Source organism: Bos grunniens, chromosome 29 (genome assembly GCF_055505025.1).
Source record: "Bos grunniens cultivar Pamir isolate PY7600 chromosome 29, Bosgru_T2T1.0, whole genome shotgun sequence".
Lineage (NCBI taxonomy): Eukaryota > Metazoa > Chordata > Mammalia > Artiodactyla > Bovidae > Bos > Bos grunniens.
In genome coordinates, this window is record NC_141193.1 from 18,678,057 (window position 1) to 18,700,456 (window position 22,400).

Here is a 22,400-nt window from a genome sequence, read left to right on the forward strand (position 1 = left end):
TGTCTGTATGCATTCCTAATCAATATGGTATTTAGCTTTACTTGCTTTTGAGCTTTATATAATTGGAATTATTCTAATTTGTTCAGCAAATATTTATTGAGCAAGTGCTCTGTATGAGGCACTGTTTTAGGTGCTTTGGCTGTGCTAGTGAACAACAGCAACCAAAATCAAAGACCCATTCTTAAGGAGCACAGAAGATGTCCAAGAACATAAGCGCTATTGTCAAAAGAGTAGAGCAGGGTAAGAAGGGTCAGGGGTCACTAGGGGTGGGTGGGTAGCCCACCCATCAAACCAGGGTGCGCTTCATTATTGAATGTATTCTTTCTTCTTTCATTTAACATTGGGAAATTTATTCCTGTGGATGTATATAGATATAGTTTGTTCAGTTTGTTCAGAGCTGTGTACTAATTCATAGTGTGCATATGTCACAAGTAATTTACTAATTCTTTCATTTGTCTGAAATTTGGGTCATTGTCAGTTTTTGGCTTTAAGCTTAAACAGCAGTTCAGAGCTGTGTACTAATTCATAGTGTGCATATGTCACAAGTAATTTACTAATTCTTTCATTTGTCTGAAATTTGGGTCATTGTCAGTTTTTGGCTTTAAGCTTAAACAGCATCTCCGTGAACTTTGTTTTGCATGAAACCTGATGTACAAATGCCAAACTACTTTTTAAAGTGGTTTACAAATGTATACTTCCATAAGCAGTAAACAGTAGTTGTCCCACATTCTTCCCACATTCTTGGTTGTTTGATACTTGTTAATTTTTACCAGTCTGATAAGGACGTGTTTCTCTCTCAGTCAGTCAGTCAGTTCAGTCGCTCAGTCGTGTCCGACTCTTTGCGACCCCATGAATCGCAGCACGCCAGGCCTCCCTGTCCATCACCAACTCCTGGAGTTCACTCAGTCTCACATCCATCGAGTCAGTGATGCCATCCAGCCATCTCATCCTCTGTCGACCCCTTCTCCTCTTGCTCCCAATCCCTCCCAGCATCAGAGTCTTTTCCAATGAGTCAGCTCTTCACATGAGGTGGCCAAAGTACTGGAGTTTCAGCTTTAGCATCATTCCTTCCAAAGAAATCCCAGGGCTGATCTCCTTCAGAATGGCCTGGTTGGATCTCTTTGCAGTCCAAGGGACTCTCAAGAGTCTTCTCCAACACCACAGATCAAAAGCATCAATTCTTCGGCGCTCAGCCTTCTTCACAGTCCAACTCTCACATCCATACATGACCACAGGAAAAACCATAGCCTTGACCAGATGGACCTTTGTTGGCAAAGTAATGTCTCTGCTTTTGAATATGCTATCTAGGTTGGTCATAACTTTCCTTCCAAGGAGTAAGCATCTTTTAATTTCATGGCCGCAGTCACCATCTGCAGTGATTTTGGAGCCCAAAAAAAATAAAGTCGGACACTGTTTCCACTGTTTCCTCATCTATTTCCCATGAAGTGATGGGACCGGATGCCATGATCTTCGTTTTCTGAATGTTGAGCTTTAAGCCAACTTTTTCACTCTCCACTTTCACTTTCATCAAGAGGCTTTTTAGTTCCTCTTCACTTTCTGCCATAAAGGTGGTGTCATCTGCATGTCTGAGGTTCTCACTGCATTTTAATTAGCTGTCTCCTAGTTTCTGATACAGTTGCTCATCTTTTCAAATGTTTACTGTGCATTTGAGAGTCCTAGTTTTTTAAACTCTAGATCAGCCTTTTGCTTGTTGTCTGTTACAGATTTGCTTATATTTTTCTTATTCATTCAGGGAAATGCTTCACATAGTTTGGATGGTAGTCTTCATGTTGCCTCTAGTCCTTTGTTGTTTTTGTATGTGAACTGAAAATACTTTCTCTCACACTGTGGCCTGTTTTTTTAATTTTATTCTGCTTTTAGTATGTAGATTATTTTATTCTTTATTTTATGTAATTGTGTATTTGTATAAATCTTCCAACTTGTGGTTTCCCTGTCATATTTCAGATGATCGTCCCTACTCTGAAGTGATGAAGATATTTTCCTAATTTTTTTTCTTAAAGGTTTCATAGTTTTGACTTTAACATTCAAGTTACTTGTAATTGTTATATATATATAGTGTAAAAGGAGCAGTGTTAATAATTTAGAACCCCTAGTGTGACAACCAGCCAGTGAACATAAACTCTAGCACTGGGGCCGAGCCTTGATGCCCTTCCCCTGTGCAGGGAACTGTCCTTATAGTAGCATGAGTCATTGGTGAGACAGTATTGCAATATTTTAGCACTGTGGTACCCACCAGCCTTTTAAAAAAGAGTACAACCTTATTTTAAAATATGACCAGCTGTATTAGTCAGAGTTCTGTAGTGAAACAGCAAAATTGTGTGTGTGTGTGAATATGTGTAAGGATTGTGTGTGTGTGTGAATATGTGTAAGGATTGTGTGTGTGTGTGAATATGTGCAAGGATTGTGTGTGTGTGAATATGTGCAAGGATTGTGTGTGTGTGAATATGTGTAAGGATTGTGTGTGTGTGTGAATATGTGTAAGGATTGTGTGTGTGTGTGAATATGTGTAAGGATTGTGTGTGTGTGAATATGTGCAAGGATTGTGTGTGTGTGAATATGTGTAAGGATTGTGTGTGTGTGTGAATATGTGTAAGGATTGTGTGTGTGTGTGAATATGTGTAAGGAGAGAGAGAGAGGTTTTAAGGGTTGGCTCATGTGGTTGTAGAGACTTGATGAGTCCAGACTCTCCAGAGGAGGCTAAAGACCAAGGGCAGAGCTGCTATTGCAGTTAGAGCTAGGGTGCTCTGCTGTCAGAGTTCCCTCTACTTCATGGGAGGTCAGTCTTCTTTTCTGTTAAGACTTGCAACTGACTGAAGGGTAATCTTTTCTCCTTCCCCTCTCCCTTTCCATTATGAAGGGTAATCTACTTTATTCAAAGTCAACTGAATTAAATGTTAATGTCATCTAAAAAACAGCAGTAACATTTGGTATAATGTTTGGCGAAAAGTTGACACATAAAATTAACTATCACAGTCTACACCTTTTCAGCTTGGCAGTCCTTAAACCACACTTATCACCAAAAAAAACAATAATAAGGTCATATTTCTGTCTAGCATGATTAGCTATTTTTTATACAACTGAAACCACTAACCCTTTTCCTAGAGAAGGATGCAAAGTCCTTGGGTAGTGTTTGTGCTTCTTGATAACCCATAACTAAAATACTATGATGTAAAGTTAAAAATACTTAAATACCATGATATACATCTTACATCATATAAGGCAATAAGAGGGGGAAGAAAACCAAGTATTTGCTTCTTGTGCATGTATGCCTGCATGCGTGTAAACACACTGCACACAAATATATTCATAGTAAAATAAGGGGTAAGCACTCTTGACAAGTATAGTTCTTGGTTCTGTGAATGGTCAGGTTGTAGGTGGTGTTACAGTTGCCTTCATCCACTACTCATTCTATATTTTCCTCAGCAAGAACTTCAGCTGATTGTGGTTCTTTACCTGGTAAGATGACCCAAATCTTCATTCTGGGTCTGGCCATTAATAGTCCTGCCTGAATTGGGTTCTTGTTATTTTCCATTGAGTTTATGATGGGGTATGGTGATACTAAGAGATACCCTGGGGGGTCCCATACAGTCAGACTACTCTGCGTTACTTCCATCACAGTACAGTTGACCAGTTTCCCCCATAGTGAGGATCAGTTGTACCAGCCAACAGCATAATTCCCTTCTTTGCTTGTTGATTTAAAGGTATAAGGAACCCAGAGGAGCTCAACAACAGTCTTAACTTCCAGTTCTGTATCTTCTAGTGGAAACATTCCTCCCTTTGGAACTAAGACCTCTAGGCCAGCAGAGCATTATAGTTGTGATGACAGGAAGCACCAATTTTGCTAGTAAGTCACTAAGAGTAACACTTGAGTGGTGCCACTCCCATTTTCCACCCCCTTGATTCCTAGTTCTTCCTTCTGACTAAAGACAGGAATGACTTTGTATCTAATAGTAAAGAGAGCATGGGTCTTGGATACTTAGACTCAAACACTGTTAAGAGACAAGGTTTCTGGACTAAGGCACATATGATATCTTTGAACATTTTTGTCAAACCAATGAATATAGTAAAACTTTGATTTCCCTAATGATTAGTAATGTTCATCATCTTTTCATATACTTATTGTCATTTGATAATTTCAAATCGTCTTTGGAGAAATATTTAGAAATCCTTTCTGCATTTTTGAATAGTCAAGGGCTTCCCTGGTGGCTCAGACGGTAAAGCGTCTGCCTGCAATGCGGGAGACCTGGGTTTGATTCCTGGGTTGGGAAGATCCCCTGGAGAAGGAAATGGCAATCCACTCCAGCACTCTTGGTTGGAAAATCCCATGGACGGAAGAGCCTGATAGGCTACAGTCCATGGGGTCGAAAAGAGTCGGACATGACTGAGCGACTTCACTTCTTCTGCATTTTTGAATTGAGTTGTGTAGTTTTTTTGGTCGTTGGGTTTTAGAAATTCTTTACATAATAGCCTATTGTGCTTTTAATTTAAAGTGAGTCTTCTTATAGACAGCATTATATTTGGATCATGTATTTTTTTAATCATTGTGTCCATCTTTGTCTTTTGGTAGTCAAGTTTAATCCATTTCATCCATAGTAATTACTGATTAGAAAGAATTATTTGTCATTTTGCTATTTTTTCTATATATATTATAGATTTCTTGACCCTTATTTTCTGTATTAGTCCTATCTTGCTTTTAGTTAATATTTTGGTAGTGAAATGGTTTCTTTGTGATTACCATGGGGATTACATTTAACATCCAAAAGCTATGACACTAATTTTACCAGCTTAACTTCCGTGACATACACAAGTTCTGCTCCTTTACAGCTTGATCCTCACACCTTTCAGTTGTTGATATCATACAATTACATCTTTTTATATTGTATGCTCTAAAACATAAACTAACAATTCTTTTGAATACATTAGTCTCTTAAATTATGTAGAAAACAAAATGTAGGGTTACAGACTAAATCTCCAGTACTCCCTTTTAGACTTATAATTTTGAAAAAGTATCAGTTTCTTAAGTCATGTAGAAAACAAAAACTGACGATAAAGTGTTGTTACACAATCCCAGCTTTTATGGTTGCCCGAGTTTTTACCTTTACTGGGGTCTTATTTGTTTGTATGTTTTCTAATTCTTATCAAGTGTCTTTTCGTTGCAACCCGCAGGACTCCCTTGAGAATTTCTTGCCAAATATGCCTGATGTTAGTGAACTTCTTCAGCTTTTGTTTATTTGGGAATGTCTTATTTTATGTCTCACTTTTGATGGGTGCTTTGCCGGTTATAGTATTCTTGGTTGACAATTTTATGCTTTCAGAAATTTGAATTTGTTGGCCCACTGCCTTCTGGCCTCCAAAGTTTCTGATAAGAAATCTAATAACCTCATTGAAGATTCCTCATATGTGACTAGTTGCTTCTCGCTTGCAACTTTTAAGACTCTCTCATTGTATTTGGCGTTTGGAAGTTTGGTTATAATATGTCTTGTATGGGTTTCTTGAAGTTCATCTTACTTGGAGTTTGTTGGGATTCTTGGCTATTTATATTTGTATCATCAATAAAGTTTGGTAAGTATTCAGCGAGTATTCAAATATTCTGTCTACCCTTTGTCTGTTTCATTCTGAGACTCCCACAAGTCCCTTAGGCTCTATTCACTTTTCTTCACCCTTTTTTTCCCCCTGTGCCTCAGAATCAGAAATTTCCATTGAGCAAACCTTATCTTCAGGTTTACTGATTCTTTCTCTAGTTACTCACATTTGCACTTAAGTCTCTTTTGTGAAATATTCACTGGTTATTGTGCTTTCAGGTATAGAATTTCTTTTTAGAAACTTCTTTTTGTTGGTATTTCCATTTTGTTGATATTTCCATTTTGTTCATATGTCATTTTCTTTACTTTTCCCACATTGTCCTTTGGTTTTGGAGAGCATCTTTAAGGCGATTGGCATAAAGTCTTTTCCTAATAGATCCACTATCTTTTTTTTTTGCAGATTGTTTCTGTTGATTTATTTTTTTGCTTTGAACTAGCCATAGTTTCTGTTTCTTTGTGTACCTTGTGGTTTTTTGTTGATTTGGACATTTGAGTTTTAAAAGTAGCAAGAAAGAAGCAGCTAGTCACATACCAACCAGTCTATCCTAAAGGAAGTCAGTCCTGAATATTCATTGGAAGGACTGATGCTGAAGTTGAAACTCCAGTACTTTGGCCACCTGATGTGAAGAACTGACTCATTTGAAAAGATCCTGATGCTGGGAAAGATTGAAGGCAGGAGGAGAAGGGGATGACAGATGATGAGATGGTTGGATGGCAACACTGACTCAATGGACATGAGTTTGAGTAAGCTCTCGGAGTTGGTGATGGACAGGAAGGCCTGGCGTGCTGCAGTCCATGGGGTTGCAAAGTGACTGAGTTACTGAACTGAACTGAGTCACATGCAAGTAGTAACGTGGCAACTCTGGAAATCTGATTTTCCCTTTTCCCTAAGGTTCTCTGTTTTTGTTTATTATTATTTTTTAAAACTTGTTGGTCACTGTGTGCCAAGGACTAGCCTGATGTTTAAACTTAAGGTCTCCTCAGGTATTTCCTGAGTCTTCACTTCCCCATGGACCTGTGTGTGGTCACTTCCTGATTTCCCCCACATATGCAATCGCTTTAGAATGTCCTAGTCTGTGTCTGGCTCCCCAAAAGGGGAAAAGAAAAATTAAGAAGGGAAAGGAGCACTGGCCTTTAAAATTCTGTGGAAGTGGCTTCAGGCAGTGGGGGAGGGTTTTCCAACAATATGTAATAACAGTGACTATCTGCCTGTTGGCACCTCTGCTCTCTGGAGCAGCAGTTTTCAGAGCATGGATCCTTCTCTTTTGTGGGATGGGGTCCTTCTGCACCCTGGTTCTCACAAGCTGCGTGCAGGCTGCTCCTTGAGTGTATGAGGCATGTACTGGGCAGCTGCTGCTGTGCTGAGAGGTAGATGGACCACAATTCACCACAGTTTATCCTCCAAGCCTTCCCCTGGAAGTCCCAAGCCTCCAGTGGACTCCAGAGTTACAGAATAATTGTATCAGATTCTGCCAGAATCTGGGAAATTCCTGGTGCTTCCTACTCCACCATCTTCCCAGAATCCTCCTTCTCAGAGTCCTTACTTACTTTTAACATGGGATTGACAGTATGTTCTGAGGAGAAAGTAAGTGGGAAAACTTAGTAAAATGAGTCTGGAAGAGGTGATGAACCTTGGACTTGGCACCTCTGGTTTATCCTAACAAATATTCATCCTGTCAGATGACTGACTCAGTTGTTGTCTATTAATATGTCCCAATGGTAGGACATTCTGCAGTTGCATACCTTTTTTAAAAAATTCTGATTTGTTCAATTTCTTTTAGACTTACAGATTTCTTATTTTCATATTAATATCTCTTTTTCTTCCTCAGATAGTGAGAATTTGTAGTTGCAATAGGCCGTTGTATACTAGAAAATATCACTGTCCCCTAAATATTTAAAATCTGATAGTATTTAACTTTAAGGCTTTGATTTATAAAATGAAAATTATTCTTAATCCTATATGTTATAAATTCTGATTCTCAACTTTATTTAGATGGAAAGACACAATTGCTTATAAAATAATTTAGATGTAAAGATTAATTTGGACCAGTAATATCATTGGATCATAAACAAGGCTGAGTGCTGAAAAATTGATGCTTTCAAACTATGGTGTTGGAGAAGACTCTTGAGAGTCCCTTGGACAGCAGGGAGATCAAACCAGTCAGTCCTAAAGGAAATCAGTCCTGAATATTCATTGGAAGGACTGATGCTAAAGCTTAAGCTCCAGTACTTTGGGCACCAGATGTGAGGAGCTGACTCATTGGAAAAGGCCCTGATGCTGGGAAAGATTGAGGGCAGGAGGAGAAAGGGACGACAGAGGATGAGATGCTTAGATGGCATAATCGACTCAATGGACATGAGTTTGAACAAACTCCGGGAGATGGTGAAGGACAGGGAAGTCTGGCATGCTGCAGTCCATGGGGTTGCAGAGAGTTGGACATGACTAAGCGACTGAACAACAACAACAAATGCTTTAGATTGCACGGCTATGCCCAAATCCTGTTTCAGCTCAATTCTAGCAGACCTTAGGGCTTACCTCATAGCTCAGTTGGTAAAGAATCCGCCTGCAATGCAGGAGACCCCGGTTTGATTCCTGGGTCAGATGATTCTCTGGAGAAGGGATAGGCTACCCACTCCAGTATTCTCCGGCTACCCTTGTGGCTCAGCCGGTAAAGAATCCGCCTGCAGTATGGGAGACTTGGGTTCGATCCTTGGGTTGGGAATATCCCCAGGAGAAGGGAAAGGGCTACCCACTCCAATACTCTGGCCTGGAGAATTCCATGGACTGTGAAGTCCTTGGGATCGCAAGGAGTCTGACACAACTGAGCGACTTTCACTTTAGCCTATCTCTGGCTTTCCAGTTCAAGAATCAGTTCACTGTCTTCAGTTGTAATATGTGGTGTAAGATGGCATTGTCCTGTTGAGGAGTAAAAGGATACTGGTGTGGGGTGGAATGGGTGTGGCACTCATTGTGCCATACAGTCTTGCCCTCAGTGGAGATTATTAGTTATGCTTGGTCTTGTTTACCTTAATTCTGAAAAGGAAGTACGGTTCCTGGATACTCTAGAATAACTAGATGACAGCTAATGTTCCCTCTAGCTGAGATGCACTGTGAGCTCTGTCTTAAATGAGCTGGGGATGTGACAGAGTGAAGAAGCAAAAGGATGTAGTGACACAGGCAGAAGAGGCTGTACCACGTCATGTTCTTAGTTTAGTCCACTTTCACATGGAGCAGGAAGAAGCTGTTTTTAAAAATTAGAATCATTACTCTAGTCACAGAAATAGGTTGCTGAAACATCTGTATTCCTGGAACACAACCCTACTTCCAGGCTGTATATTTTAAAAATAAATTCCCTTTTTTACTCAGTCAGGATTTTATGATTTTTATATCTGTGTTCATTAATGATGTTAGTCTGTATATTGTACTTGTTCACTAACCTGAGTTAGAGAACTTCACCGCCCCATGACCTTTTAAAAGTAAATGTCTTGAGATAATTTGTAGACATGGGAATTACCTGTTCATTGAAAATTCAGAATTTTCCTGTTTGGTTTCCAGGAGGCTTAATCTGTACCATTTCAGCTTATCGATATAATTTGATTATTGGTCTAGTCTAGATTATTGGTCTGGTTTTGTTGATTGGTTTCTTTTTAGGTCTAATCAGTGTCTCCTTAGGTCAGTTTTTATCTTCTATATTTTCATAGAAAAGGGTCCATTTAATGTAGGTCTTAATATTTGCGGGTGTAAGTTGTTGTGTACAGATATTCGTAACGCTTGGTCTTATCAAGAAACCAACTTGGAATTTTATTCATCAACTTGAGACTTTTTGTCTTCTCCCTCCCTTCATTTCTCTCTCCCTATTATTGATTAACTTAAATCCTAAGCAAACTTTTTTCCTTAGATAAATAAAATTTTATAGATATTCTTGATACTTCATTTGTTTTTGGCCACTGTTTTTTAATAAGTGCATTTGAGTTTGGACATTTTTCTCCCTGAGAGAAAATTCTACAGAATTCGACATTTAAGTTTTAAATTCGTTTAGAGAAACTGAAACCAGAAAAAACAAGATAATACTTAGAAAGAGCTTGCTGCTACTGCTGCTGCTGCTAAGTCGCCTCAGTCGTGTCCAACTCTGTGTGACCCCATAGACGGCAACCCACCAGGCTCCACCGTCCCTGGGATTCTCCAGGCAAGAACACTGGAGTGGGTTGCCAGTTCCTTCTCCAATGCATGAAAGTGAAAAGTGAAAGTGACATTGCTCAGTCATGTCCAACTCTAGCGACCCCATGGACTGCAGCCTGCCAGGCTCCTCCGTCCATGGGATTTTCTAGGCAAAAGTACTGGAGTGGGGTGCCATTGCCTTCTCCCAGAAAGAGCTTATTATTTATTAATTAAAACTGCATGTCATTTTAAATTCTGTAAATTTATTATCTTTATTGCACTTCTCTTTGTGGATCAAGTCCTTTGTCCAAAAAACAAAAAAGATTTATTCACATTCACAAGCTGTTTTTCAGTAAGAAGGAAAAGCATCTCTTGCCACGTGTAGATACAGTTTATTCAGCTTTAGGCTGTTGAGGCATTAGGCTCCGCTGTGCTTGGTGTGACAGCGCCATCTAGTGTACAGGATATGTGTGGTTTTCATTCTCTTATTCAGTTATCTGGAGATGGCACCCCACTCAAGCGCTCTTGCCTGGAAAATCCCATGGACGGAGGAGCCTGGTGGACTGCCATCTATGGGCTCGCACAGAGTCGGACACGACTGAAATGACTTAGCAGCATTCAGTTATCTGGAAGTGTTAGTCACTCTGTCCTGTCTTGTGTCTTTGTGACCCCATAGACTGCAACCTGCCAGGCACCTCTGTGCATGAAATTGTGAACTTGTAAATTAATGTTTCTTTTTATTGGATTTCACATAAAGGATTAAGTTAAATTAACCCGAATGCAAGAGCTCAGATTTTGACTGAAATACAGCACAGAAAAAGTATGAATTTAATACTTGTCTCCTGAGGGTTCTCTGCTAAAGCTGCTATGCATGGGATTCAGAAATGCTACTGTGGTGTCATTCTTAAAATTAGGTTGTGCATTTTTTTTCAGTTAACACTTTCTGTCAGCAGACTCATTTGTATCAGCAGACACGTTCTTGCCTTAATACTGAGAATGTGGGGAAAGGTCATAGAGTTTGATCCAACTGTAGAAATGTTGAGAAGTAAAAATATAAACAAAAAGGCCCTGAATTTTTATTTTAAATGAAATAATTGGGATTATAATAAAAAAATACTAGCCAGTATTTATTGAATGCTTTCTGTGAACCAGATGTGATACTAAGTGTACTAAGTTATACTAAGTACTTTTGTATGTTGTTTCTGCAGTCAGTCCCGTAACAGCACTGTAGCACTGTAATGTTATTGACTCTTCAGAACAGTTTCAGTTGAGGAACCAGAGGTAGAAGGAGTGTAAGAACTTACCTAAGGTCACAGCTGCTAAGTGGTGGGGGTCTGTGTTTGAATCAAGGCTGTAGAGCTATTCTGAACATTCTTTTGTGAAAGTACTAGAAAAGGATACACTGACAAAACTACTGTCTTAAGCAGGAATGAACCAGAATTTTGAAATAGCCGACACCTTCAGTGTATTTGAAGGTAAAAAAGTGTGATTGTTAATAGTGCGGTGTACCCTGTGGTGCTGTTAAGTAAGTTCTTTAACTTCTCTGGGCCGGTTTCCTTTTTGTGAAATAGTGATGAACACATTTTCAAAAATATCAGAGTACTGTGATAGTTAAGTGAGGTGAAATTAATAAAGGTTAAAGAACTTTGGAGAATGGCAAATGTTGTAAGGAATGAACTTTGGTGAATCAGGCCATAATCTATGAAATGTAGAAAGAAATACTTTCCTGATGACCTGAGGGTAGTGGTATCAGGATTGAGGCAGTGGATAAAGAAAATCTTTGCAAATAGGAAGCGTTGCAACTATAAGGAATTTTGTGATAAACTACCCCTCACAAGAAAGACTGTACTGATTATATTCTTGGTGATCTAGTAATCAGTTTATTTAGATGTGATATTTCTTTTAATATAAAAACTAGCCTTATATAATAACAGATGCATTTTCTATAATTTTAGTTGATTTAAAAATTTAGCTCCATTTTCAGATAAAATTAAACCTATAGGTTAGAATATTGAAATTGTAATGTATTTATAAGGTTTATGGTTTAAAAATAAAGGAAACCAGAGAAAACACATCATTGTATTTTACCCTATAGAATAGTAACATTGAGGATCATATATATGGATTCCACATTTTCAGTTTCAGTATTTCAGTATCAGCTCAGTCGCTCAGTTGTGTCTGCCTCTTTGTGACCCCATGGAGTGCAGCACGCCAAGCTTCCCTGTCCATCACCATCTCCCGGAACTTGCTTAAACTCATGTCCATTGAGTTGGTGATGCCATCCAACCATCTCATCCTCTGTCGGCCCTTTCTCCTTCTGCCTTTGGTCTTTCCCAGCATCAGGGTCTTTTCCAAAGAGTCAGTTCTTTGCATTAGGTGGCCAAAAGATTGGAGCTTCAGCTTCAGCATCAGTCCTTCCAATTAACATTCAAGGCTGATTTCCTTTAGGATGGACTGGTTGGATCTCCTTGCAGTCCCAAGGGACTCTGAAGAGTCTTCTCCAACACCACAATTCAAAAGCATCAGTTCTTCAGTGCTCAGCTTTCTTTATGGTATACTGATCTAATATTTAACAGTTTCAGTACACTATTTTGGAAACAGATTGAGTTTTCTTCCTGGTTAAGAATTCTTCTAAATTTAGCCATTGACGTTTATAGAAACATGTACCAGCAAGAAGTTTTGGTACCTATCTGTGCGACTTTCAGACATTGATAAAAATGAAGTAAATCAGTGAAATGCTTATTTCCCCATCTTCTTAATACTACTTTCAATTTCAAGATTAGCTTGTAGATGTTTCCAGTTAAAATTTATCTTATTTAGAAGTTTATATTATTTGTATGTAACCATTTGAAACAAAGGCTGTGATAATTTTACTATTTCTATCCCTACCAGAAAGTCTTCTCCCTCAAACCAAAACATAAATTTCAACCCTACTTTTCTGCATATTCCATAGTAATACCTCCTGTTATGCCTGGAAATCTTTGTCATTTGAGGGGAAGATTTGAAATGAAGAGTTGACATAGTGAGTTATCAGTGCTGCCATCAACCAAGTCCTGGATTTTAACTGTATCTCATTTGAGATTGTCCAGTTTAGAAGTTAGGTGTGTGAAACTGGTTGATATATAGATATGTTGGAGTCACATTACACATGCAGTTCACTTCCAGGAGTTGGACTGAATATGCTTACAAAAGTCATATTGTTGAGTCTGAAACTGTGAAGAGTCTGAGATGTTTCTCTACTTAGAGGCTAACATGCCATCTTGTCAGGGTTACTCTCTCTCTCTGTAACAGGAACGTGAGGTCTCTGCATCAGAAATCAGACCTTTTATAACCTCACAGTGTAACTCGTGTTGGTTCTTTTTGCCTCAGTTCCCCATGAGGTGATGCAATGGGAACCAGATGTATACCACATGTGGACGTGGGTTTTTGTATCACGAGAGGCAGATTCTGACATTTTGAAACTTGGAGTTTCCATAGGAAAGCTGATACTTCTGTCCCTTTGCCTTTTTGGAGGTGGAGGGAGGGACTCCGCTCTGGAAAGTTAATGCACCCTCTCTGGGAGAAGCAGCAAAGATGTCTCTTACAAACATCTGGACTTGGGAAGAGAGGAGACTTTCTCCAGAGCTCTGGCATTCGGGATTCCCATTCAGTCTTTCTTTAACCTCAGTACTGAAGTCTCTTTGTTCAAAATGTTCTGACCATATAGAAATGTGAAAATACTCATGAAGCTTTGTTTCCCAACAAGTGTGTATTCTGGAGTGAGCACCTACTAGATGAAACTGTGATTCTGCTGTTCTGTCATTTAATCTTATTTCCATTTATTCTTCATGCTGGGAAGCTCTTGTTCAGCTGAGGGTGGTTCTGGTGTTTAAGAATTAGCACACCAGTTCCTTCTTCTGATACTCCCCTGAGGAAACAGTGTCCTTTTCCCGTTCTGGAAGGAAAAATTGACTCTTAAGTTTATTAAGATGCATGTAGTTCTCTAGCTTTCTCCTAAGAAATTTGAATTGAAATTTTGTCTCATTGATTTTAGCCTTATGTTCTGAAATTAGGACTTGCTTCACTTATTACCCACCTAACAATATAGAGTTACATCTCAAATAAAGACTTATTCTTCCACTTGGTGTTCTCAACTCAGTAGTTTTGAAGATGTATTTTCAGTGTTGAATATTAGGATGTTGATCATAGATGTGAGCAGACCACATGTGATAGAAATGATTTTTCACGTTTACATGTCTACTACAGTCTATGGAGGTGAGGAAAACTGTTTACAAACTGCACAGGTATGTCGTAGTGAAACTGCAGCCATAATAGCATTATAAAAGATGAATAAAAAGAAAAGAACTCTTTCTTTGCTCAATTTGCAATCTGTTGATTAAACTTTGATGAATGGTTTTTATGTGGGTGGGGTGATATATTTTTATACAACTTTACGCTGATTTCCGTTCTCCATGCAGAGAAAGGACTTTTTGAACATTTGAAGGCTTGCTGAATAGAGTTGTATTTTTAAAGATCCTAACAACACTAATTTCAGCTTGGTTTCCATGGTTATAGAAAAGTGAATATAGGAAAAATAACTCCAAAAATAGATTTGTAAGAAATCCAGAAGATGGGACTTGAAAATTCTGTGTTCTTTTTCTTATAGGCAAAGGATTGAGATATAGGCAAAGGATTGAGATTAAATCAAAGGAAGTAAAAATAAATCATTATGTTCCTGCCATAAGTTTCTATAGGTAAATGTAGCCTCATCTTTCATGGTGTGTATACTCCAGGTATATGTGCTTCATGTACTGTGTAAAACATCCTGGTGTTCAGACTTGTGTAGCGGAAGTCTTAATGACTACAAACAGTTCATTCAGGATGATTTTACTGAATGCCTTGTCTGTGGCAGGTACTCTGAGTGTCACTGACGAAGTAGATAAGAGAGTCTTTCCTCAGGGGAAGTAAGCAATATACCAATAAAAGTAGTAAGATTGTTGGAGTTCTTATAGGGATTCAAAGGCAGGAGAGGTTATTTCCTGTGGCATTCAAGGAAGGCTTTGATGAAGACTGAACAGGTTTTGGATACGCACAGATAGAAGTGAAGAGCATTTAGACCAGGAGAAATACCACAGACCAAGGTCTCTGGAAGGAAAGGGGATGGACGGGTTAGAATGATGGTGGAAAAACAAGGTTTAGAAAGTAATCTGGAGAAATGCCATCCTTCAAGGCTCATCTGAGGTGTTTGGATTTTGGCTTTAAAGTAGTTTCTTAGTAGGGACTGACAAAGTATTGAGGAATTTTGAGAAGAAGGTACGTGAGCAGTGTGTAGTAAGAAGTGGAAAGAAATCAGTTACAAGACCGCTCTGCTTATTCATCTAGTCTGTTTGTCTGGATCAGATGCAGGGAGGCCCAGAACTAGGGAAGCAGCAGTGGAGAGTGGGAGCAGGAGCAGGGTTGAGAGGCAAGTTTTGGGAGATAGGAGAGAATAATGAATTAAAGGTGTAGGTTAGATCTTGACCCTGGGAATATGAAAAGAAAGGACGTGTGCAGAGGAGGAGGTGATAGAGGGCTCTAGGGTAATTAGGGTGGTCAGCTGGGGGAGTAGTTATGTTACTCACTTTGGGAATTCAAGAGGAAGAAGAGACTATACAGGCAAAGAGAATGAATTCAGTTTTGAAAATAAGTGTTGTATTCCAGTGAGACTGTGTCTGCTTATTCAACCATTCATCAGATAGTTATTGATCCCCACTTAAATTCCAGATACTTTTCAAGATACTAGGGTAGGTAAACACCCATTTCATTTTTTTCATTATATATTCTATTTTTAAAAATCTGTCCATGTGTATTATAAATATTTTACCCCCATTTTGACTCATCTTTCACTTGGTTTGTTGTATCCCATTGTGATAACTATAAAAACTTGGACGGATAGTTGCTAATACCTACTTTTGTGAAGGGGTCTAAAGTCAGTGTTCTCCTATTCGTCCGTCTTCCTAATATCACTCCTCAGAGAATCTCCTTATGGCTTTTTCCTTCTGGAATTCCGATAATGTATTGTTTTGGTACTCTGTATGATGTCCTACAGGTCCCTTAGGTACTTTTCGTTTTCCTTCACCCTTTTTTTCTTTCTCTTCTTTGGACTGTATATCTGTGTGTGTGTGGGTGTGTGTGACCACGCTGAGTGACTTGCAGAATCTTTGTTCCCTAACCAGGGATTGCAGTAGGGCCCTCGACAATGAAAGTATGGAGTCCTAACCACTGGAGCCACAAGGGAGTTCCCTGGACTGTATATTTTTATTTACCCGTTCTTTAAGTAAGCTGATTCTTCTTCCTGCCCAAATCTGCTGTTGCTCTCTTTTAGTGAAGTTTTCATTTTAGGTAGTGATTTTGTCATCCCCTAAATCTGTGTTTGGCTCCCTTTTTTTTTCTTTCTTTTCATTGATATGCTCATTTTTTTCATACATTGTTTCCCTGCTTTCCTTTAGTTCTTTGTAGTTTCTTTAAGCTCTTTGGGTGTGTCTTATATCGTTTATTTAAAATCTACAAAATTGGGACTTCCTTGGAAGTCCAGTGGTTAGGACTTTGCACTTCCACTGCAGGGAGCACAGGCTCCAGAAGGGTTTTGTCAGGGAATTCCTTGAATGCCAGGAGCTAAAAATAAAAAGTAAAACAAACAGAAATCTACTTCTCCAGTCTTTTCACATTTCCTTTGTGTTGAGTGTCCATTCAGCATTTAACCAAGCTGCTCATATCTCCACCTTAGCTAAAGATGAAGTAGAGGTTAAAGCTCAGGATCTTCGTGTGTCTTTGGTGTGCGTGTGTCTCACCCTGAACAGATTCATGAGTTTCTGCTGTTTCTAGAGTGGTGAGAAAGCTGGTTCTCACTCTGACAAGAGTTTTCCCTTGATTTTTCATGTTTCTGTGAAGGGCCTGGCGTTTGTAGCTGCCCACCGCACCGTTTTGTTGCTGCCATTTGACTATCCTGTTTTGCTTTTCCCCCATCTCCTTGCCTCAATCTGGAAATCTGCTCTCTCCTTCTATCTTCTTCCTTCCTCCTGCTTCTGTTTTGCTTAGGAAGGTTGATTTTGCTTCTATTCATAATTCTGTTACAGGTATTGACATTTAAAATTTTTTACCTCTCTGTTGTTTGAAAGCTGAAGAGGGTTTTTCTGTCCTTTTAGTGGTTATCATTTAAAATTTAACTTGAACACCTAATTTTTAGTCTAAAGTTTTATCAATCTCTTTACTCTTCTCTCAAGCAGTACCAGATAGAATGATTTAAGCAGAATTACTCTTTCTTGGCTTCCATGGTTGTGTTGTTTAGGATTTATAGTTGCATCTCTTTATCTCTTATAATTAATCACCATTTTTGTTACACGTTAAGATTTGTTTTGATGCAATACTTATTTGCTGAATTCTTTGCTCAGTATTTCTGCTTTTTACCTTATTCTTTATCCTGGAATGCCTTTTCATCTTTAAGGATACATTTTAGAAGTCTGTTGAAGATGTATTGATGGGAATTAATTGCTTTTATTCATCAGAAAATGCTTTTTTTCCCCCTCTTGTATATTTAGGTTTGAATAAAACTTAGGTTCATTTATTTTCTTTTCTCAAAACTGTTAAGTTAGTGTCAAACTTCTGCTGTCTGTTACTGTCGAGAATTTAGGTGTTGTATGTTTACTTACATATTTACCCTTTCTGGTGTTGCTTATCCCCTCCTGAAGTTCTGGGTTTTTGTGTGGTGCTATTTCCCGTCAGTCTGAGGAAGTTCTATTAGCTTTTATTGTTGCACTAATCTGTTAGAGACAGAGTCTCTCAGCTGTTGTCATTTGTAAATGTGTTTATATTCCTGAAATCGCTAAAGCTTGTTTTTATGGGATACAGAATTGGCAGTCTTTTTCTTCCAGCACTTAAAGTTGTTTCTGTTTGTTTTCTGGGCTCTCTTACTTCTGGTGAGAATTCCCCTGTCATTTATTTATTTTCCCCTTAAAGTTATATGTTTTCTTGGTTTTTTTTTTTTGTCTGCTTTCAAGATTCTTGTCTTTATTTCGTTGTTCAAAAGTGTGATTATGATATGCCTTTTTGTGACTTTTGAAATTGATCCTACTTGAGGTTCACTGTTTCTTGAATTTGTTAGTTGATATCATTTACCAGTTTTAGAAAGTTCTAGTCTTTTGCCTCAGCAGATACTTCTCTCCCCCATTCAAATCCCGTTTCCTTCTGGCACACTGGTTGTACATGTTGCTTGTCTCAGAGATCTCAAAGTGTACTGTTATTGATTGAGTGATCATTCTTTTTTTCCTCTCTGTCTCAGCTTGGATACATTCTGTTGATCTGTTTCCAAGTTCAATAATTCTTGCATCTACTGTATTCAGTGTGCTATTAATATCTGATATCATAGTTTTTATTTGTAGCATTTTCTTTTGAATATATTTGCAGATCAGTCTCTGCTAGAATTCTGTATATTCTTACTTTCTTACAGAGTATCTTTTCAAACTAAATTTTAGAATTTCTACCATAATTAATTTAAATTCTTTTTATTATTTCAATATCTGGGGCATTTCTGTGTCTGTCCCTTAGCTTATTTCCTCTGTTGACCATGGATCACAATTCCCTGCTTCCATGTATATTTTGTAATTTTTTAATGCCAAATATGTTATATAAGAGACAGTAGAGACTAAAATCAATAATTTTTACCTCCAGGAATGGGCTTATCCCTTCTTCCATTCTGTTAGATTGTTGTATTAGATTGTGTTAGTCATGTTTGAAGTGAGCAGAATCAAGCTGATCTGTGGTTGATAATAGACCTTGTGGTGATGTTGTGTTCAGTCATTCAGTTGTGTCCAACGCTTTGTGACCCCGCGGATTGTAGCCCGCCATGCTTCTGTGTCCATGGGATTTCCCGGGCAATATTACTGGAGTGGGTTGGCATTTTCTCCTCCAGGGGATCTTCCCAATGCAGGGATCGAACCTGAGTCTCCTGCATCTCCTGCATTGGCAGGTGGGTTCTTTACCACTGAGCCGCCTGGGAAGCCTGCTATAGACCTGGCCTTTGGCAACTTTACTTTGCTTTTGTTTGTCATTACTTCTAAGTATTCTGAGTTCAGGAGGTTTTTTTTGTTTTGTTTTTCTTTAGCAGGGAAAATTGAAAATTGTTGAGGTCTGTTTGTGCTCTACTGTTAAGCCAGCAGTTTTTCTGAACTGAGGGAGTGCAGCCCCTCTGGTTGCTAGTTCTCTTTGCTCTCCAGCTTTCTCTGGCTCCCCTTGCCCTCATTCTAGTGTGTAGCTGCCTTATACTCTTACATGCAGCATTGCCCCAGTGGGGTTTCTCTCAGCTTTTCTCTGCCCCTCCCATCTCTACTTGTTAAATGTTCCGCGGGCCTCAGCTTTCCTGCCCTCTCTCCATCTCCAGTGCTCAGCTGTCTTGTGCTTGGGGAGGCTCTGCACACATCACACACGGGTTCATCTCTCTCAGTTCTCCTGCTCTCTCCCCCTGGCCCCACCTTTGGTGTGTTGATCTACTTGTTGATACCTGAACACCTGTGGGAGTCAGTTGCTGAGTGCCTAGGTCTGACTGTGTGCTGCACAGTGCTCTTTGGAATTTTAGTTCCTCACTCCAGTCCACAGGCAGTCATCTGAGGTTTGGTGGGTTTCTCCCTACCCTGTCTAAGGCAGGTTCCTTATCCTCCAGCATCCTTGCCGGGCATCCAGGCACATCCATAGGAATCTCTTCTATCTCAGGAAAGTCTTTTCATCACTGTTTGCACCTTAGCTTGGGTAGGTTTCTTTTCAATTTTTAAGGAACTCATTTTGTAGTTAATCTGGCTAGTTTGGGCTAGTGTGAGAATGATTGTTATCTTCCAGATTTCTCCTACTTAATACTAGGAGGTTGGTTTTTTTTTTTTTTTAAATACTTTCAATGATACTCCTTTCAAAAGTAGAGAATATATTCTTGTCAACTTTATTTTCTTATAATATTAACTCTAATGATAGGTAGTGATTGCTAAGTGCTTACTGAGTGCCATGCACCTTGGTGAACACTTTAAATGTATTATCTCATTTAATATGCACAGACTTGAGAATGGGTGTTATTATATCATTCCCATTTTCCAGACGCGAGATTAGGTAGGTAGGTCAACATTATATAACCAGTTAGTGGCACTTTTGAACTCAGGGTTGTCTGTATCTGGAGCTGAGTTTGCAAATTCACATCTCTAGATGGAACAGATGTGTGAGTGAATAAGTGAAGTGAGTACGGTGTGAAAAAATAACAAAGCAAGTAGCAAGATGAATGATAATTAACATTCCACCTAGATGTCGATGGAAAATAAATCAGTAATTGCTTCTGTGACAAAGACTCGGGGAGAATACAGGCCTCGTTCAAAGGGACGGTCACTTCGCAGCCCCAGCCAGTTGTTGCCCATGTGAGAATATGGGTCCAGTAGTTCAGAGGTTCAGATTTTCCAACAGGAGCCAGAGATTTGTATTTTTTCATATGAAATCATTCAGTTTCTAAATGCTAGCTGTGGTCAAATAAAAATAAAATAAAATCCAGTGTGCAGACCTACATGGTGAGTCTGAAATAGAACATGTCTGCAGGCCCAGCCTGTCCCCTGAGCAGCCAGTGTGCAGTCCCTGTAATGCACCCTTTGCTCTCTGAGACCTCTGGTCACACTGTCTTTTGGGGCCCACTTGAACTTCCTTTCATATTTGTGCTATACATCAAGGACATGAAAGCCTGCTATAGAATGAATGTACTGTTTTATTTTTTACTGCTGTTCTGTAGTTGTGCTAGTGTAGATATGTGCCACAAAGACAATTGTTAGGAACATTTTTATTTTTTTTAGGTTGTGTTTTATATTAGAGTATAGTTGATTTACATCTTACATTAGCTTTAGGCATACAGCAAAATGATTCTGTTTTGCATATTCATGTAGCTATTCTTTTTCAAGTAGAAACATTTTTTTTTAAATCCTGACTTCTTCATTCTATCTATCTGCTTTAAGCAATAAAGTTCTAATATAAGGCATATCTTACATTAAATTGATGTGAGGGCCCAAATATTACTGAATGCTGATTATATTCTTGCTTGTTAACCGTGACTTTCTTTCCCTCTAGCTTTCACTTTCAGAAGAACAGAATGAAGTAACAAAAAATGGCTGTGAATCTAAAGAGCTGGTCTACCTCGTGCACATTGCTTGTCAGGTAATTTTGTGGGTGGTTCTCCATTTCACATAAAATTTAATAGGAATTAAAGATAAGTGAATAACATTGAATAAATAAATGAATAAATATGAACAAATAACATGGACTGTGGTAACACAGGTATTTTATTTTATTCTTTCTTCCAGTCACATTGGCATTTCTGCATGTGCTCAGAGTTGAAACAATCAATAGAGTCCATTAAATAGATATTTATTTTACAAACTTGAAAATTCTTGTAAATTTTCTTGTAAAGGAAACATATCCTTTATCAATGATGAGATTAAATGGTTCGGCTACTGCTTGCATATTACATTTAAGAGATCAAATAGTGTTTGCCTCAGATGCTCATTTTTCTAACCAAGACTTTAAGTTCCAATGTGGTATAACAGTAGGATGTGTGTATGTTTTAGAAGTGTGCTCTTTCTTAACTCTAAGTGTTAGAACTTTTTTGAGGCTTATTAGTGTGACTTGCTCTTAATGAGATTTCAAATATGTCACTTATATCATCGATTATTTCCTCCATCAAGTAAGCAGTTCCTTGATTTATTCTTTGTTCATTGAGCCTTCTTGCCTGTCTTTGAATTAGTCATTGTAAAGTAAGTGTTTTTGAGGAAACCTTTCTTATGTACAAACTTTTCAGTTTCCTTTGACAGAGAGTAAGATAAGGAATTTACATGTTTTTTTCCAAAAAAGTGTTATTCATGTACCTGAAGTTAAAAATTAAATAATCTGGAAAATGGCTATTTCATATGGGAAATAGTAAGTTCCTAGTCTTGATGTGACTTTAAGGGCAAACCTTTCAGAGTTAAGTTTATTTGTAGGTGAGAGAACATGAGATTAGAAATTGAACTTAGCTTGTATATATATGTTCTAAGTTATATACTGTTTATACATGTTTTATTATATGTCATCTTGGTTCCTTTGAGGAAGTGGGAAGCTCTGAATCCGTGTTTCATGCCATATTTCATAAAAATGCTTTTACTGAGTGAGTTAATTTTTACATGAAAATATCCAATGCTTTTATGATGAACCATTAACAGGTGATTAGAAAGCATTTCTTTGTTATCTAGAGTACATGATTGGCATGTCAGTCATGAACTTCTTATCCCATCAAAAATCTACATCTTTTAGTGCCTTCTCTTCTTAGCAGTGATTTCCATTTGTTCTGACAGTGCAGATATTTTTATTCTTCCTCATAAGCAAAACATGTCAAAAATACCCATGCTGTCTGTAAAACATGACCTTCAAAAGGTAAGCGTGGCATTTTGGTACCATACATTAGAATGTGTAATCGTTACTTGATTATGCCTCCATGAAGTAGTGACCTAGATAGTTAGGCTTTTTCCTGGTTGTGAGTATCTTGTCAAGCTGCTTAAAAAATTTCAGACTACTTGTTGTGGTTTTGTTACATCAAGGTAGTAATTTACTGCATTGTAATAATGCTGTCGTGT

At 38.4% G+C, this 22,400-nt stretch overlaps 1 protein-coding gene across 10 annotated transcripts in view; it reads left to right on the forward strand.

Annotated features, from left to right (window-relative positions):
• ARHGAP32 (Rho GTPase activating protein 32) overlaps nucleotides 1-22,400 on the forward strand; it is a 205,043-nt gene that overhangs the window by 98,067 nt on the left and 84,576 nt on the right. For all 10 annotated transcript variants that reach the window (XM_086383679.1, XM_086383682.1, XM_086383684.1 and 7 more), the window contains one exon: nucleotides 20,863-20,949. In XM_086383679.1, the coding sequence (XP_086239805.1) occupies nucleotides 20,863-20,949 (87 nt within the window). The remainder of the gene's footprint in view (nucleotides 1-20,862; nucleotides 20,950-22,400) is intronic.